The sequence below is a fragment of the Hyperoodon ampullatus genome (genome assembly GCF_949752795.1).
Source record: "Hyperoodon ampullatus genome assembly, chromosome: 11".
NCBI classification, from domain to species: domain Eukaryota; kingdom Metazoa; phylum Chordata; class Mammalia; order Artiodactyla; family Ziphiidae; genus Hyperoodon; species Hyperoodon ampullatus.
Genome location: NC_136924.1, coordinates 50,006,273 through 50,024,481, shown reverse-complemented (window position 1 = coordinate 50,024,481; position 18,209 = coordinate 50,006,273). Strand labels below are relative to the sequence as shown.

Here is an 18,209-nt window from a genome sequence, read left to right as displayed (position 1 = left end):
TCCTTTCCATCCTGGTACAACTCTGCGAAAGTTGCCTAATACCTCTGAACCTTTGTTTACCCATCTGTAAATGAGGCTAATAAATAGGATTGTTGTGGGGATACCATAACATAGTATATATTAAGCACCTGGAAAATAGTGGTGCTTAACCCTGGTTAAGTTTAAGGGCATCTTCTTCTCCCTTCGTAACATTGTATTTTTCAGTGTGCAGGTAACTGTGGATTTAGTTACCGACAAAGGATTACATATTGCATTGAGATCCGATCTACTGAGAAATATAAGCTTCATGAGCTGTGGCCTATAGACTATCAAGAATGCCCTGTGCTGCCTTCCCCTCAGGTTTACAAATGTAATTTTAGAACCTGTTTGCATATGGCCACTTGGAAAGTTGGAAAATGGAGCAAGGTCAGTATATAATTATGAATTTAAAATCCTCTGAATGAGACTTTCTAGTTGTGGAATGCCTAGTATTCTGCACTTCTAACTAGATGTCAGAGTTGTCTCATACCCCTATTGTCTAACAATCACTTTATCAGTTATTTATCAGTTAGCATCTCTTTTTCTATGTTTTCTATAACTTGCCTTAAGCAGGGAACATAATTAATACTTGTTTCTTTTCCTCAGAGAACCTGGCACAGTGGCTTGCATTTTGAATAGATGCTTAAGCAATATTTATTGGTTAAGTGAAAAAGTAAATAAATCTAATGTATGAGTAATACAGGTTATTTGCACCATATTCCATTTCCAATTTAATTGATAGAAAGCAAGTAAATATTGCTTTGCAAACTTAGAATACAGCAATGAGTAAAAACTCAGTAGTCTGAATAACCATCATTAATTAATATTTATCAAGTATTTACAATATACTGCTGAGCTAACTATACAAAATAAATGGAAACAACCAGTAACTGAGAAAGAATAGGTTCAGTTTCTTAAGGATTAGCCCCACCTGTGACTCTCTAGCCTCCAGCATATTTTTGTGTCTGCAGAAATTCTAGCCATTATTGATCATCAGTTTGTTCCAAAAGGACCTAGTTTGAAAGGAGGAGATATGTATTTACTGGCCTTATTATCCATTGTATAATTTACCTTCAAATTTTACTCTGTTCACAGTGCTCTGTGACTTGTGGAGTTGGGATAATGGAGAGAAGAGTGGAATGCATAGCTGACAATGGTTGGTCTAGTGACTTATGTTTAAAGAGTTTAAAACCAGATGCTCAAAAGAAATGTTATGTCCATGACTGTAAGTACTAGACTTCAAAAATCTAGAACCTAAGTGTTCCTAAGAAGTTTTAATTAAAATCTGAAAATAAATATTTAGAGTAGTCATACACTCCACAAAATGAAAGGTCTGTTTTTTTCAGAGTATAACAATACTGGTGTAATTGAGTTAAATTCATGTTGTGTCTGTAATTTGTTCATTATTGATAAGTTTTACTCACTTGTACTTGAAGGTAAAACATTTACCAGCTGTAAAGAAATCCAAGTGAAAAACAACATTACCAATGATGGTGACTATTACCTTAACATTAAAGGAAGAATAATAAAGGTATTATGAAGACAGTTCCTATTTGATTTTAACATTGACTGTTGACTTTGAAAAAAGCTTTTCTAGATCTTTGCATTTTCTCTTTAGATCTATTGTGCTGGCATGCACTTGCAGAACCCCAAGGAATATATATCATTGGTCAAAGGTGAAGAAGACAACTTTTCTGAAGTGTATGGCTTTAGGTATATGCTGTGTTTTGCCTTATCTGTGCATTTTTATAGTCCTTCAAGAGAATTAGAAGTTCCAGAGTTCAGAGTGGTACTTGAATAGCTCCCAGTGGGACAAGTAATTTAGAAACAGGTGGACATATTAGGACCTAAGCCAGATGTTGTCCATGCTTGTTCAATAATAAAGATTCGGGCATTAACATATACTCACAGAGGGACTGACTAAGAAGGATACTATGGGTGAGCAGTGAGACAACAGAGGAGGGAAGGATTTAAGACCTGTGTGTATTTTCATAGAAATAAATTTAATTCCAGTAACAACAGCTAGGAGAACTACAGCTGAATTATTTTTCCACAAACTGGTCTTGAATTTCCCATTGATCATTTTGTATTTCTTTGACATTTAACTTGTTGAGTGATTTTCACTTCTTCCACATTTAACTTGTTGACCCTAAAATATTGAAGAGTGTGTCTTTTACCTTCCCACTTCCAAAGCTTACCATTTATCTGCATTATGGTCTAATAATGGTATCTAATACTAAAATATTTTAATGTTGTTACAGACTGCAAAATCCATATGAATGTCCTTTTAATGGAAGCAGGAGGCAAGACTGTGAGTGTAAAAATGACTACTTGGCTGCTGGACACACTGTTTTCAGCAAAATAAGAATTGATCTTAATTCCATGCAAATTAAAAGTAAGTGCTGAATCTCTATTTGTAAAATGAAAAGTACCTGTTTGCTAATGCAAGTCTAACAATATACTATATGGTATATGTGGTAGCTAGGGTATAGAGAAGGGCCTAGCATTGTACAATAATTACTTAGAATTCTTTTTAAAAAGTTATTAGCTACATAGTTCCAGTGCAATGATATGGACCATGGGAACCCTTAATAAAAATGTAGTGGTAATGACACTGCCATTAGTAAAGATAGTAAGGATACTGTCATAGTAAAGATCCTGTCCTTCCAAGATATAACCATCTACCTTAAAATCCTCAATTACATTAAAAATAAGGAAGTTAATATCCTCAATGCAGTTATATAAGCTTTTTTGCAAGGGTTTAAAGTAATAATTAACATTAGTTTCAGGTGACAGTTTGTCTAGTATTTTCTTATACTTTATCTCATTTGATCTTTTTAACAACCTTGTACTAGATAAGGCAAAATTTCATCACATTGTTGCAAGTGATGAAATTAAGATGCACTTATAGAACTAAGTGATTGGCCCAATTCATACAGTTAGTAACTGGCATTGTAGGGGGATAAAGTCCCACTCACAGATCCCAGATTACGGACCTGCTGCCTTTCTAGGAAGTAATTTATAGTACAGTCAAGTTAAAGTAAATATATTTTATGAAACCTAACATACACTGAGCATCAGGCAGTCTGCCCTCCTGAAAATTACATAGTGACATGAAAATGCAAAAAGTTCATTTCAGAACCAGAAACTCTAAATCACGATTGAATTACCAGTGCCTAGCACAGTACCTAAACCACAAAAAGAAACAAAACAATGTTTGTTGAGACAGTGAATGCATGAATACATAATCTCTAAATCAGTCATATGATGGTGAACTATTATTGTCAGTGGCTACAATTTACTGAACACCCACAATTACTGCAGTGGGGAAGTGTTATAATGCTTTGGTTATGATCATAGACTCTGGAGTTAGATTGCTAGGTGTAAGTTCTCTGCATCCAATTACCAGTCATGTGACCTTGGGCATCTCTCTCTTCAAGCCTTAATTCCCTCATCTCTAAAATAAGATGCCTCTCAGGTTTTTTTCTTTCTTTTTTTCTGCTTTCTTTCTTTTTTTTTTTCTTTGGTTAGGATTAAGAGATAATACTTGTAACATATCTAGTAAATGCCTTGCGAGTAGTAGGTGTTCTATAAACAATGGTTATTATTTAATAATATATGTTGTGTCAGCATTGCTGAGTACATAATGGGCATTTGGGAACTTATTTGCTATTTAGTAAGCTTTTATCTTTCATTAATTTATGAAACCTGCCATTTTGCCAGGCATTGGACTGGGCTCTGAAGATACAATGTTAAATGTATATATTTTCCACTTGCTCTCTCTTTTCCTTCCTCATACTTGTGTGCCAAAACCCCAGTCTTGATTAAATTAAACCTTTCACCTACTCTGCACTTGCACCATGAATCTTGCATGTGGCAAGTAATACACAGCCCTCCTGACTGACCTTACTTTAAATGCATGACTCCTGAGCTTGCACGGACCCTGGTCCATTCCTCCCCAACTCTTCTCAATGTCTGACTCACAGCTTCTCCTCTGGCTTCAAACTTCTAAATTTTCTAATACCTCCACTCCAGTCACTCATTGCTGATGACCTAAACCTTGACCTATAGACTTTGCCTTCTCTCCTGGTCACTGTGGATGAACTATTTCTGCTGCCATCTGAGGCAACCCCTTCTAATTTTGCTCTGAGCTCCTTGCTTTGTACCAACTCAGGACCATTATTTCAGCAAACTTTCCTTTTTCTCTTACATCACCAATTCTTCTTCCATTTCTTTAACTCCAGTGACAAATTCTTGATTTTCATTTCACTTGATCCATCATGAGTCTTTGGTTTCCAGGACTTCTCACTCTCATCATTTGGCTCCTGTCTTGGTCACTCTCCCGTCTTTCTCACTGTTTCTCAACTTGGCTAGTTACTCTTCATTTTATACAACACTGAGTATTGAAGAACTTCAGGACTCAGTCATTCCCTTAAGGATCTCTTTCAACTTATAGATTTCAAATACCATCTATTAAATGACAGTCCCAAATGTATATCTCTAATTCAGACTGCTGCCCTGAATTCCAAGATTCAACTCTCTACTCCGCATATCCACATGAATGTCTAATATGCGTCTGACAATGTATCCAAGACTGAACTTTCTTTTTTTTTTAATTGGAGTATAATTGCTTTGCCATGTTGTGTTAGTTTCTGCTGTACAATGAAGTGAATCAGCGATATGTATACATATATCCCCTCCCTCTTGGACCTCCCTCCCACCCCCCCATCCCACCCATCTAAGTCATCACAGAGCACTGAGCTGAGCTTCCTGTGCTTTAGAGCAGGCTCCCACTAGCTATCTATTTTACACATGGTAGTGCATATATGTCATTCCTAATCCCACAATTTGTCCCACCCTCCCCTTCCCCCACTGCATCCACATGTTCATTCTGCATCTCTATTCCTCCCTGGAAATAGGTTCATCTGTACCCTTTCTCTAGATTCTACATATATGCGTTAATATATGATATTTGTTTTTCTCTTTCTGACTTACTTCACTCTGTATGACAGACTCTAGGTCCATTCACATCTCTACAGAGGAACCAGTCCTTCTACCCGAATTTTTACCATTTCGGTAAATGGCAACTATCAACTTCTAGTTACTCTTGCTAAAACATAGCAATGTCTTTAACTCCTCCCTTTATCTCACACCTACATGCCATACATCAACAAATTCTGTCAGGTGAATCTTTAACATACATGCTGCTATGCACTGTATTGTGTCCTGCATAATTCATATGATGAAACGCTAATCCCCAGTGTGACAGTGTTTGGTCCTGGGGAGATAATTAGGTCTAGATTAGTTCATGAGGGTGTGGCCATAATTTTAAGATGAATGCCCTTATAAAAAAAAGAGGAAAAGACACCAGGACTCTCTTTCTCTGCCACGTGAGGACACAGCAAGAAGACAATCTCCAAGCCAGCAAGGGGGGCTCTCACCAGAACTTGACCGTGCTTGCACCTGTGCTTCTTTTGTTTAGGCCCCACAGTCTGTGATAGTTTGTTAGGGCAGCTTAAGCTAAGACACATGCAAAATCCCACTTTGCCATTATCTCATTTGCTGTCACTGTGGGCCAAGTCCTTATCATTTTTTTCACTTGGATTCTTATGCTTACTGACTGGTATTCCTGTTTACTCTGGTAGCACTCAGGTTCCTTTTCACCTTTTCCCCAACTCCTGACCTAGATTCTCTTCTCAATAGAGGATCCAGAGTGATCCCTTAAAGCATAAGCCATGTCTTGTCTTATACATTATCTCATTTCATCTTTTTAATAACCCCAACCTCTGCTCACAACTCTCCAAACATCTCCCATCTAACTCATAACAGAATTAAAAATCCTGCCGATGGTCAATAACACTCAATAAGACCTTCCCACCTCCATTACCTTTCTGCTCCTTCCCTCCACACTCCTCCCTTGCACGATCTGGTTCAGACACATTTGTCCCTTTGCTGTTTCTTGAATACATCAAGCAGACCCTCCAGCCCCCCTTAAGGCCTTTGCACTTTCTGTTCTATCTGCCTAGAATGATTGTCTGTTGGGTTTACCCCTCAGTTTCTTCCTGGTCTGTTCTTAAATACACCTTCCCAATAAGTTCATCCTGGACCCTCTCCACTCCTAAACTCCCCTTCTTCTCATTCTTTTCCTGCTCTATTTTTTTATTTTTTTCTATAGCAATGATCACCTACAACATATGATAGTATCTACTCTATTACTTTTTCTCTCTGGTAGCACTCAGGTTCCATTGGCCCCTATGTCATCCACTACTGTGCTCTTACAGTACTTATAATAATGCCCAATACACAATAGGTTCTAAAGAAATATTTGCTGAATAAAAGTCAACTTTCCTCAAGAAGCTATCTTAAGGAAACCTTGAAGACAAATTTGAATTAACCAAAGTGAGCAGAAGGAGTTTCAGGAAGAGACATCGTGAACACAGCATGAAATGGTGAAGCATTTTGGTTCCACTAGAGAACAAGGAGTAGTCTAGTTTTGTCTAAGCATATACTGAATGGAGGTTGGGGGATAGCAGCTTATTAGAGAAGTTCCCAGAAAGCAGATCATGAAGAACAACGTGTACTAAACTATACAACTGAATTTATCTTTTAAGTTATGGGGACCTTTGGGGTAAAAGTATAAGCAGGGGAGGGAACAGGCTCAGTTGGAGAGAGAACAAATTGTATCCATGAAGATATTTTTGACATGTTAAGCGAGAGCTATCTGTGGGTTATCCAGGGAATGATGGAGGATACAGTAGCAAAGGCTAGTTTGAAAATTGTGTCAGTTTGACCAGCCTAACCCTAAGTACCATGCATACGCAGTGGTGTGTGGATAAATGTTTAACAACCAGCTCTTAACAATCAGGAAAAAAAAAGTTTGATTTGTAGGTTTTGCCAGTTTCCATGGGGCATATATTCCCACCATGGCCAATTTTAAGCTACCAACATGAGCTCATTATGCATTGAGTTGGGAAGAGACACACGCAATTGGTTCTCATGATTTGGTAAAAGCTGACTCTGGCACACCATGGAAGACCTGCTGGCTTTGGAAGCTGCCCTTGGAGATATGATAAATATTTCCAGAAATGCTACCTTTGGGGATTGCCTCTAGGGGACTGGCGTCATCATGAGGGCATACAGTGATCTTGCAGTCCTCCTGAAAGATATTTGAAACAACATTAGCAGAGGTGAGAGCCACAGACTGCATGAGCATTAGTTGGGATATTTAAGTGATTCAAGTATAAATAAGTGATTGGAACAACTAACTTTTAGGGTTCTTCCCAACCTATTTTTGAACCAATGACTCTTTCTTTCTGATAGTTTATATGGAATCCCCAGCATTGTTGCCAGTCAAGAAATTTTGCTAATAACGTAAGCAAAAGTAAGATTAGAAAGAATCAAAGAAAATGGCACACTTTTTACCTTCGTGTTTTTGAATTCTCTAAATGAATTGATATGCATACTCTCTATAAGCACGTCTATGTTGCTTTATCACAATTTATCTTTAAATAATGTTTTTTTCCTCTGTAATTTTGCTCCTTGATGCCACTTTATCTATTTTAGATATTCACTATGATGTAAAATATGATAGATAATTTATTTAGCTTTTAAAACATATAGATTAGTTACAGATGTCCCTGTCATATTTTAGGGCAATTTATGAGGTGAACATTTTTATATTAAATAAAAATTTGAGAGCCTGATCTATATTATGTTCTACAAATGTGCAACATTTCTGCTTAAAATTTTGCATTAGTTATATGAATGTATTTAAGAATGTAATATGAAGACTGCATGTTTTGCAACGAAGATGTGAAAACATATAATGTCTCAGTGCTAAAGAGTTTCATTTATTATTTTCTAGCTACAGACCTTCTTTTTGCCCAGACAGTATTTGGAAACGCAGTTCCATTTGCCACAGCTGGAGATTGCTATAGTGCTGCCAGATGCCCACAGGTATTTCATAACTGATTATTTTTTCTCACTGAGTAAAGTTGATACTGTTTCTCTTCATTCACTTTCTTGACCAAAATACTGCAAGAAACATAAGTAAATAGAAAATGCAAACTTCTGACATGAAATTTATTTCAAAGGTTATAGATAAACTTTGGAGGAAAAGTAACTTTGCCAGTACCGGGTTTGTTTGAAGGGTGTAATAATAAGAATTTTAAATTGTTTAGATCCTGTTTCTCCTTCCATGATGCTTTATCTTTCAATCTTTCGACTTAGTCCATAGAAATGAATGGACATAAGTTACAAGGTAAAGGAATGGATCACAAACATGTGACTTTCATACACTCCTGCTAACATAAGTTATATTAGCTGTCTGGGCCTGTAACATTCTCAGAATAACTTTCTATGACTTGTGAAATAATACATTTCCATGTCTTTATTCTTGTTTTTATCCTTTCTTTCACAGAGTTCTCTTTGCACACCCTTTTATGTCATATTTGAGCTTTCCAGTACAAAGTGTGCTTCCTAGAAGAAATTTGCTATCTCATTTTTTTAACAAAGGATTTTATAAAGTCTGTGTGAATAACATTTTTTATGATAAGATACAGAGACATAAGCTAGGTGAATATACCATTATTAGGTAGATTTATAGATTAATGAAAAATCCTACCCAGGATATAGTAATTATAATAATGATTTCATTTTGAAGAGAACTAGGTAAAGGGTTTGCCATAGCCCTCTCTTCTAAGAATTTCTCATTTACAGTTTTCATCCTATGACATAGAAAGTATGCTTATGCTAAAAAGAGAGGGCATTTTCTGTATTAGAGAAGGACATTTAAAGGAGTTCAAAAGACACTAGAACTACAGGCTGAAATGAATATGAAAAAAGTTAACTAGAATAAGTATATAAATCTTAGGTCCAGAAATGCAAGTAGGACCTGGCAATGTCATATAAAAAGACCTAGATGTTTTATTCGACCACCATGAGTTCAATATAACTAGTGTAGACCAAGTAGTAATTTTGTTTTTCTTTTTCTTTTTTTTTTTCATATTGAGTTATTTTTATTGGCTGGCATAATACATGGATTATTTTCCTCTTCATGGAACAAAATGTGATACCACATTTCTTTACAATTAAATTAAGGCTAAAGACCAACAAACACATTATGGTTCATATGATGCATTGGAAACATATTGTCTGTGCTCCACTTGAGCAGAGGGTAGAATGCCTTTACATTGTTACTTTATGAAATGCCAGGTTTTCAGGGCAAATCCTATTAAGGGGTTTTAGTTCCTGCCTGATATTTTGCTTTCTTCTCTGCCAGCTGCCACTGCATTGGAGATGCCTCCGGATTGTTCAGCCCATGGTTGGACTTTATTTAAAAATTAAAACTACCAAATTGGGGAAATGTGTCCATTCATTCTTTCTCATCTATTTATCCATCCAATATCTATCATATCTATAATAAGCTTATTATAATCATCTGCTTACTTGTCATTTCACTCCACTAGTCTGTAAGCATCTGGTGAAACTGGTTCCTAGGTACATCTTCAATGCCTGATGTATTTACTGACTAAACAGTAAATATTTATTCAGTGTTTGAACTCTCAATGAGCTTTTACTCTAGGAGAGAAGATAAGACATGTAAATTTAAAAAAAGAATATGTTGGGTTGGGTGTGGGGGGAGGCAGAAGAGATTTATTGGAATTTTGAAGATAGAGATCCTAAATAATACACTCATTAATGTTTTGGGGGGAAATGATCTATCTACCAACCATCTATTTCTCCACCTACCTATCTAGTTACTTAGGTAGCACTTTAGTTCTTTATTCATAAGCCATAAGCAAACCAAGCAAATCAACTGTTTTTTTTTTGTTTGTTTGTTTCTTTGTTTGTTTTGTTACTCACATCACTCTGTTATTGGTCAAATCAGTCATACGATCAGCTGGGTCATTCTGTCATTGGATAACTTGAATAATATATATATATATATATTTTTTTATATACAGCAGGTTCTTATTAGTCATCAGTTTTATACACATCAGTGTATACATGTCAATCCCAATCGCCCAATTCATCACCACCCCACTGCTATCCCCCCTTGGTGTCCATACGTTTGTTCTCTACATCTGTGTCTCAATTTCTGCCCTGTAAACTGGTTCATCTGTACCATTTTTCTAGGTTCCACATATATGCATTAATATACGATATTTTTCTCCTTCTGACTTACTTCACTCTGTATGACAGTCTCTAGATCCATCCACATTTCAACAAATGACCCAATTTCGTTCCTTTTTATGGCTGAGTAATATTCCATTGTATATATGTACCACATCTTCTTTATCCATTCGTCTGTGGATGGGCATTTAGGTTGCTTCCATGACCTGGCTATTGTAAATAGTACTGCAATGAACATTGGGGTGCATGTGTCTTTTTGAATTATGGTTTTCTCTGGGTATATGCCCAGTAGTGGGATTGCTGGGTCATAAGGTAATTCTATTTTTAGTTTTTTTAAGGAACGTCCATACTGTTCTCCATAGTGGCTGTATCAATTATCAATTTACATTCCCACCAACAGTGCAGGAGGGTTCCCTTTTCTCCACACGGTCTCCAGCATTTGTTGTTTGTAGATTTTCTGATGATGCCCAATCTAACTGGTGTGAGGTGATACCTCATTGTAGTTTTGATTTGCATTTCTCTAATAATTAGTGATGTTGAGCAGCTTTTCATGTGCTTCTTGGCCATCTGTATGTCTTCTTTGGAGAAATGTCTATTTAGGTCTTTGCCCATTTTTGTATTGGGTTGTTTGTTTTTTTAATATTGAGCTTCATGAGCTGTTTATATATTTTGGAGATTAATCCTTTGTCCATGGATTCATTTACAAACACTTTCTCCCATTCTGAGGGTAGTCTTTTCATCTTGTTTATGGTTTCCTTTGTTGTGCAAAAGCTTTGAAGTTTCTCTAGGTCCCATTTGTTTATTTTTCTTTTTATTTCCATTACTCTAGGAGGTGGACCAAAAAAGATCTTGCTGTGATTTATGTCAAAGAGTGTTCTTCCTAAGTTTTGCTCTAAGAGTTTTAGAGTGTCCAGTCTTACATTTAGCTCTCTAATCCATTTTGAGTTTATTTTTGTGTATGGTGTTAGGGAGTGTTCTAATTTCATTCTTTTACATCTAGCTGTCCAGTTTTCCCAGCTCCACTTATTGAAGAGACTGTCTTTTTTCTGTTGTATATCCTTGCCTCCATTGTCATAGATTAGTTGACCATAGGTGCATGGGTTTACCTCTGGGCTTTCTATCTTGTTCCATTGATCTATGTTTTTGTTTTTATGCCAGTACCATATTGTCTTTATTGATGTAGCTTTGTAGTATAGTCTGGAGACAGGGAGTCTATTTCCTCCAGCTCCATTTTTTTCCCTCAAGACTGCTATGGCTATTTGGAGTCTTTTGTATCTCCATACAAATTTAAAGATTTTTTCTTCTAGTTCCATAAAAAAGCCATTGGTAATTTGATAGGGATTGCATTGAATCTGTAGATTGCTTTGGGTAGTACAGTCATTTTCACAATATTGATTCTTCCAATCCAAGAACATGGTATATCTCTCCATCTGTTGGTATCATCTTTAATTTCTTTCATCAGTGCCTTATAGTTTTCTGCATACAGGTCTTCAGTCTCCCTAGGTAGTTTTCTTCCTAGGTATTTTATTCTTTTTGTCACAATGGTAAATGGGATTGTTTCCTTAATTTCACTTTCAAATTTTTCATCATTAGTGTATAGGAATGCAAGAGATTTCTGTACATTAATTTTGTATCCTGCAACTTTACCAAATTCATTGATTAGCTTCAGTAGTTTTCTGGTGACATTTTTAGGATTCTCTATGTATAGTATCATGTCATCTGCAAACAGTGACAGTTTTACTTCTTCTTTTCCACTTTGTATTCCTTTTATTTATTTTTCTTCTCTGATTGCTGTGGCTAGAACTTCCAAAACTATGTTGAATAATAGTGGTGAAAGTGGACATCCTTGCCTTGTTCCTGATCTTCGAGGAAATGCTTTCAGTTTTTCACCATTAAGAATGATATTTGCTGTGAGCTTGTCATATATGGCCTTTATTATGTTGAGGTACGTTCCCTCTATGCCCACTTTCTGGAGAGTTTTTATCATAAATGGGTGTTGAATTTTTTCAGAACCTTTTTCTACATCTATTGATAGATCATATGGTTTTTCTTCTTCAATTTGTTAATATGGTGTATCACATTGATTGATTGGCATATACTGAAGAATCCTTTCATCCCTGGGATAAATCCCACTTGATCATGGTGTATGATCCTTTTAATGTGTTGTTGGATTCTGTTTGCTAGTATTTTGTTGAGGATTTTTGCATCTATATTCATCAGTGATATTGGTCTGTAATTTTCTTTTTTTGTAGTATCTTTGTCTGGTTTTGGTATCAGGGTGATGGTGGCCTCATAGAATGTGTTTGGGAGTGTTCCTTCCTCCACAATTTTTTAGAAGAGTTTGAGAAGAATGGGTGTTTAGCTGTTCTCTAAATTTTTGATAGAATTCACCTGTGAAGCCATCTAGTCCTGGACTTTTGTTTGTTGGAAGATTTTTAATCACAGTGTCAATTTCATTGCTTGTGATTGGTTTGTTCATATTTTCTATTTCTTCCTGGTTCAGTCTTGGAAGCTTATACCTTTCTAAGAATTTGTCCATTTCTTCCAGGTTGTCCATTTTATTGGCATAGAGTTGCGTGTAGTAGTCTCTTAGGATGCTTTGTATTTCTGCAGTGTCTGTTGTAACTTCTCCTTTTTCATTTCTAATTTTATTGAGTCCTCTCCCTCTTTTTCTTGATGAGTCTGGTTAATGGTTTATCAAGCTGGTTTATCTTCTCAAAGAACCAGCTTTTAGTTTTACTGATCTTTGCTATTGTTTGTTTCTATTTCATTTATTTCTTCTCTGATCTTTATGATTTCTTTCCTTCTACTAGTTTTGGTTCTGTTTGTTCTTCTTTCTCTAGTTCATTTAGGTGTAAGGGTAGATTGTTTATTTGAGATTTTTCTTTTTTCTTGAGGTAGGCTTGTATAGCTGTAAACTTCCCTCTTAAAACAGCTTCTGCTGCATCCCATAGATTTTGGATCATCGTGTTTTCATTGTCATTTCTCTGTACGTATTTTTTGATTTCCTCTTTGGTTTCTTCAGTGATCTCTTAGTTATTTAGTAACATATTGTCTATCCTCCATATGTTTGTGTTTTTTACACTTTTCCCCTGTAATTCATTTCTAATCTCATAACGTAGTGGTCAGAAAAGATGCTTGATATGATTTCAATTTTCTTAAATTTGCTGAGGCTTGATTTGTGACCCAAGATGTGATCTATCCTGGAGAATGTTCTGTGTGCACTTGAAAAGAAAGTGTAATCTGCTCTTTTTGGATGGAGTGTCCTTTAAATATCAATTAAATCTGTCTGGTCTATTGTGTCATTTAGAGCTTCTGTTTCTTAATTTATTTTCATTTTGGATGATCTGTCGATTGGTGTAAGTGAGGTTTAAAGTCCCCCATTATTATTTTGTTACTGTCTATTTCCTCTTTTATAGCTGTTAGCAGTTGCCTTATGTATTGAGGTGCTCCTATGTTGGGTGCATATATATTTATAATTGTTATATCTTATTCTTGGATTGATCCTCTGATCATTGTGTAGTGTCCTTCCTTGTCTCTTGTAACATTATGTATTTTAAAGTCTATTTTATCTGATATGAGTATTGCTACTCCACCTTTCTTTTGATTTCCATTTGCATGGAATATCTTTTTCCATCCCCTCACTTTCAGTCTGAATGTGTCCCTAGGTCTGAACTGGGTCTCTTGTAGACAGCATATAGATGGGTCTTGTTTTTGTATCCATTCAGCAATCTTGTGTCTTTTGGTTGGGGCATTTAATCCATTCACATTTAGGGTAATTATCAATATGTACGTTCCTATTACCATTTTCATAATTGTTATGGTTTGTTTTCGTAGGTCCTTTTCTTCTCTTGTGTTTTCCACTTAGAGAAGTTCCTTTAGCATTTGTTGTAGAGCTGGTTTGGTGGTGCTGAATTCTCTTGTCTTTTGCTTGTCTGTAAAGCTTTTGATTTCTCCATCGAATCTGAATGACATCCTTGCTGGGTAGAGTAATCTTAGTTTTAGGTTCTTCCCTTTCATCACTTTAAGTATATCATGCCACTCCCTTCTGGCTTGTAGAGTTTCTGCTGAGAAATCAGCTGTTAACCTTATGGGAGTTCCCTTGTATGTTATTTTTCATTTTTCCCTTGCTACTTTTAATAATTTTTCTTTGTCTTTAATTTTTGCCAATTTGATTACTATGTGTCTCGGTGTGTTTCTCCTTGGGTTTATCCTGTATGGGACTCTCTGCACTTCTTGGACTTGGGTGGATATTTCCTCTCCCATGTTAAGGAACTTTTTGACTATAATGTCTTCAAATATTTTCTCGGGTCCTTTCTCTCTCTCTTCTCCTTCTGGGACACCTATAATGCGAATGTTGTTGCGTTTAATGTTGTCCCAGAGGTCTCTTAGGCCGTCTTCATTTCTTTTCATTCTTTTTTCTTTATTCTGTTCCACAGCAGTGAAGTCCACCATTCTGTCTTCCAGGTCACTTATCCGTTCTTCTGCCTCAGTTATTCTGCTATTGATTCCTTCTAGTGTAGTTTTCATTTCAGTTATTGTATTGCTCATCTCTGTTTGTTTGTTCTTTAATTCTTCTAGGCCTTTGTTAAACATTTCTTTCATCGTCTCGATCTTTGCCTCCTTTCCTTTTCCGAGGTCCTGAATCATCTTCACTGTCATTATTTTGAATTATTCTTCTGGAAGGTTGCCTATCTCCACTTCATTTAGTTGTTTTTCTGGGGTTTTATCTTGTTCCTTCATCTGGTACATAGCCCTCTGCCTTTTCATCTTGTCTATCTTTCTGTGAATGTGGTTTTTGTTCCACAGGCTGCAGGATTGTAGTTCTTCTTGCTCCTGCTCTTTGCCCTCTGGTGGATGAGGCTATCTAAGAGGCTTATGGAAGTTTCCTGATGGGAGGGACTGGTGGTGGGTAGAGCTGACTGTTGCTCTGGTGGGTGGAGCTCAGTAAAAGTTTAATCCACTTGACTGCTGATGGGTGGGGCTGCATTCCCTCCTTGTTGGTTGTTTGGCCTGAGGCAACCCAACAATGGAGCCTACCTGGGCTATTTGGTGTGGCTAATGGCAGATGCTGGGAGGGCTCACACCAAGGAGTACTTCCCAGAACTTCCGCTGCCAGTGTCCTTGTCCCCACGGTGAGCCACAGCCATCCCTCACCTCCTCAGGAGTCCCTCCAACACTAGCAGGTAGGTCTGGTTCAGTCTTCCCTGGGGTCACTGCTCCTTCCCCTGTGTCCCGATGCACACACCACTTTGTGTGTGCCCTCCACGAGTGGAGTCTCTGTTTTCCCCAGTCCTGTCAAAGTCCTGCAATCAAATCCCAGTAGCCTTCAAAGTCTGATTCTCTAGGAATTCCTCTTCCCATTGCCGGACCCCCAGGTTGGGAAGCCTGACATGGGGCTCAGAACCTTCACTCCAGTGGGCGAACTTCTGTGGTATAAGTGTTCTCCAGTCTATGAGTCATCCATCCATCAGTTATGGGACTTGATTTTACTGTGATTGCGCCCCTCCTACCATCTCACTGTGGCTTCTCCTTTGTCCTTGGATGTGGGGTATCTTTTTTGGTGAGTTTCAGTGTCCTCCTATTGATGATTTTCCAGCAGCTCTTTGTGATCCTGGTGTTCTCGTAAGAGGGAGTGAGAGCACATCCTTCTACTCCACCATCTTAGTTCCCAAGTCCCCAGGTAGTAATTTCTAAATGACCCAGTATAATCATAAGGTACCAAAACACAATATTGAGAACAAAAGTTTTATTTGTACTTGACACTGGAATATTATACTTATTTAAAAATTTCTGCCTGGGAAAGATAAATTTTTAATCGATCTAGGAGTAGAAGGTGACAATCAGGAAAAAAAGGAAGGTTTAAATTTCATTATGTTAGGAAAATGAAGAAGGTAGCCAGGAAAATAGTGGGAGGTTATGATAACTACTATTAAATATGTAAGGAGCTCCATGAAAGAGGAGACATCAGTATGTGTTACTCAAGAAGACATTAATAGGGCAGAAGATTCCAGCTCAAGATAAAGAAGACTTTTGACAAGGAGAGTTGCCCAATAAAGAGACAACCCCCCCAAAAAAAATCCGAGACCTCAATAAATCACTAATTTTTGCCAATATTTTTGTAAATTGATCTTGTATTCTGCAACCTTGCTGAATTCATTTATTAGTTGTAATAGTTTTTTATTGGATTCCCCAGGATATCCTATATACATAATAATGTCACACACAAATAATTTTACTTCTTCCTTTGCAATCTGGATGCCTTTTATTTCTTTACCTTGCCTCATTACATTAGCTAAAACTTCCAGGATAGTGTTGAATAGAAGTGACAAGAATCCACATCCTTGTCCTATTCTTGATTTCAGAGGGAAAGCATTCAGTCCTTCATCATTGAGTGTGTTACCTATGAGTTTTGTAGATGCCTTTCATCAGATTGAGGAAGTGCCCTTCTATTCCTAATTGAAGTGGCTTTATCATGACTGTCGGATTTTGTCAAATGCTCCTTCTGCATCTGTTGTAATGATCCTGTGGTTCTTGTCCATTACCGTAGTGATATGGTGTATCACACTGCTTGATTTTTTTTTTTTTTTTTTTTTTTTTTTTTGTGGTACACGGGCCTCTCCCATTGCAGAGCACTGGCTCCGGACGTGCAGGCTCAGCAGCCATGGCTCACGGACCCAACCGCTCCATGGCATGTGGGATCTTCCTGGACCGGGGCACGAACCCATGTCCCCTGCATCAGCAGGCGGACTCTCAACCACTGCGCCACCAGGGAAGCCCACTGATTGATTTTTGTATGTTGAAACAATCTTGCATTCCTGGGGAAATCCCACTTGGTCATGAGGTCTAATCCTTTTTATATGTTGCTAGATTTTCATCTGTATTCAGAAGAGATGTTGGCCTATCATTTTCTTTTTTTGTGATGTCCTTTTCTGGTTTTGGTATCAGTGAAGTACTGGCTCCATAGAATAAATTGGGAAGTGGTCCCTCCTCTTCTACTTTTTTGGAAGAGTTTGTGAAAAATTAATATTTGGTAAGATTCACCAGCAAAGCCACCTGAGCTTGGGCTTTTCTTTGTGAAAGTTGTTTTTTTTTTACTAATTCAGTCTCTTTACTTACTGTAGATCTTTTCAGATTTTCTAGTTCTTCTTGAATCTGTTTTGGTAAGCTTATGTTTTTTGTTTTTGCTTTTAGGAATTTGTCCATTTCACCAAAGTTATCTAATTGGTTGGCATGTAATTGTTTGTAATATTCCATAAAATCCTTTATATTCCTGTGAGATTCACAATCATGTCCCCTCTTTGATTCTTGATTTCAGAACTTTGAGTCTCCTCTCTCTTTTCTTGGTTTGTCAATTTTGTTCTTTTCAAAAATACAACTTTTGGGCTTCCCTGGTGGTGCAGTGGTTGAGAGTCTGCCTGCCAATGCAGGGGACACGGGTTCATGCCCTGGTCTGGGAGGATCCTATGTGCCATGGAGCGGCTGGGCCCGTGAGCCATGGCTGCTGAGCCTGCACGTCTGGAGACTGTGCTCCACAATGCGAGAGGCCACAACAGTGAGAGGCCTGCATACCACAAAAAAAAAAAAAAAAAAAAAAAAAATCCAACTTTTGATTTTATTGATTTTCTCTGTTATTTTTCTCTTCTTTTTTTCATCAATTTCCACTCTATTCACTATCATTTCTTTCCTTCTGCTTGCTTTAGATTTAATTTGTTCTCCTTTTCTTCAGTGCTTTAGGTGGAAGGTTAAGTCACTGGTATGAGATCTTTTTTCTCTTTTAATATAGGCATTTGCAGCTGTAAATTTTCCTTTAAGCACTTCTTTTGCAGCATTCCTGAAGTTTTGGTATGTTGTACTTTCATTTTCATTCATCTTAAAGTATTTTCTATTATCACTTGTGGTGTCTCATTTGACTCACTGGTTATTTAGGAGTGTGGTGTTTAAGTCCCATGTATTTGTGCATTTCCCACATTTCCTTCTGTTATTGATTTCTACTTTCATTCCATTGTGGTTGGAAAACACACTTTGTATTATTCAATCTTTTAAAATTTATTGAG

General features: G+C 37.0%; 1 protein-coding gene across 1 annotated transcript in view; it reads left to right on the top strand.

Annotated features, from left to right (window-relative positions):
* Positions 1–18,209, top strand: part of ADAMTS20 (ADAM metallopeptidase with thrombospondin type 1 motif 20) — a gene marked incomplete at its 3' end in the record, with an annotated part of 187,940 nt that overhangs the window by 155,562 nt on the left and 14,169 nt on the right. Inside the window, exons 32-37 of the mRNA XM_079715292.1 lie at positions 205–405; positions 1,114–1,243; positions 1,455–1,549; positions 1,637–1,731; positions 2,280–2,413; positions 7,883–7,974. Coding sequence (XP_079571418.1) covers positions 205–405; positions 1,114–1,243; positions 1,455–1,549; positions 1,637–1,731; positions 2,280–2,413; positions 7,883–7,974 — 747 coding nt within the window. The remainder of the gene's footprint in view (positions 1–204; positions 406–1,113; positions 1,244–1,454; positions 1,550–1,636; positions 1,732–2,279; positions 2,414–7,882; positions 7,975–18,209) is intronic.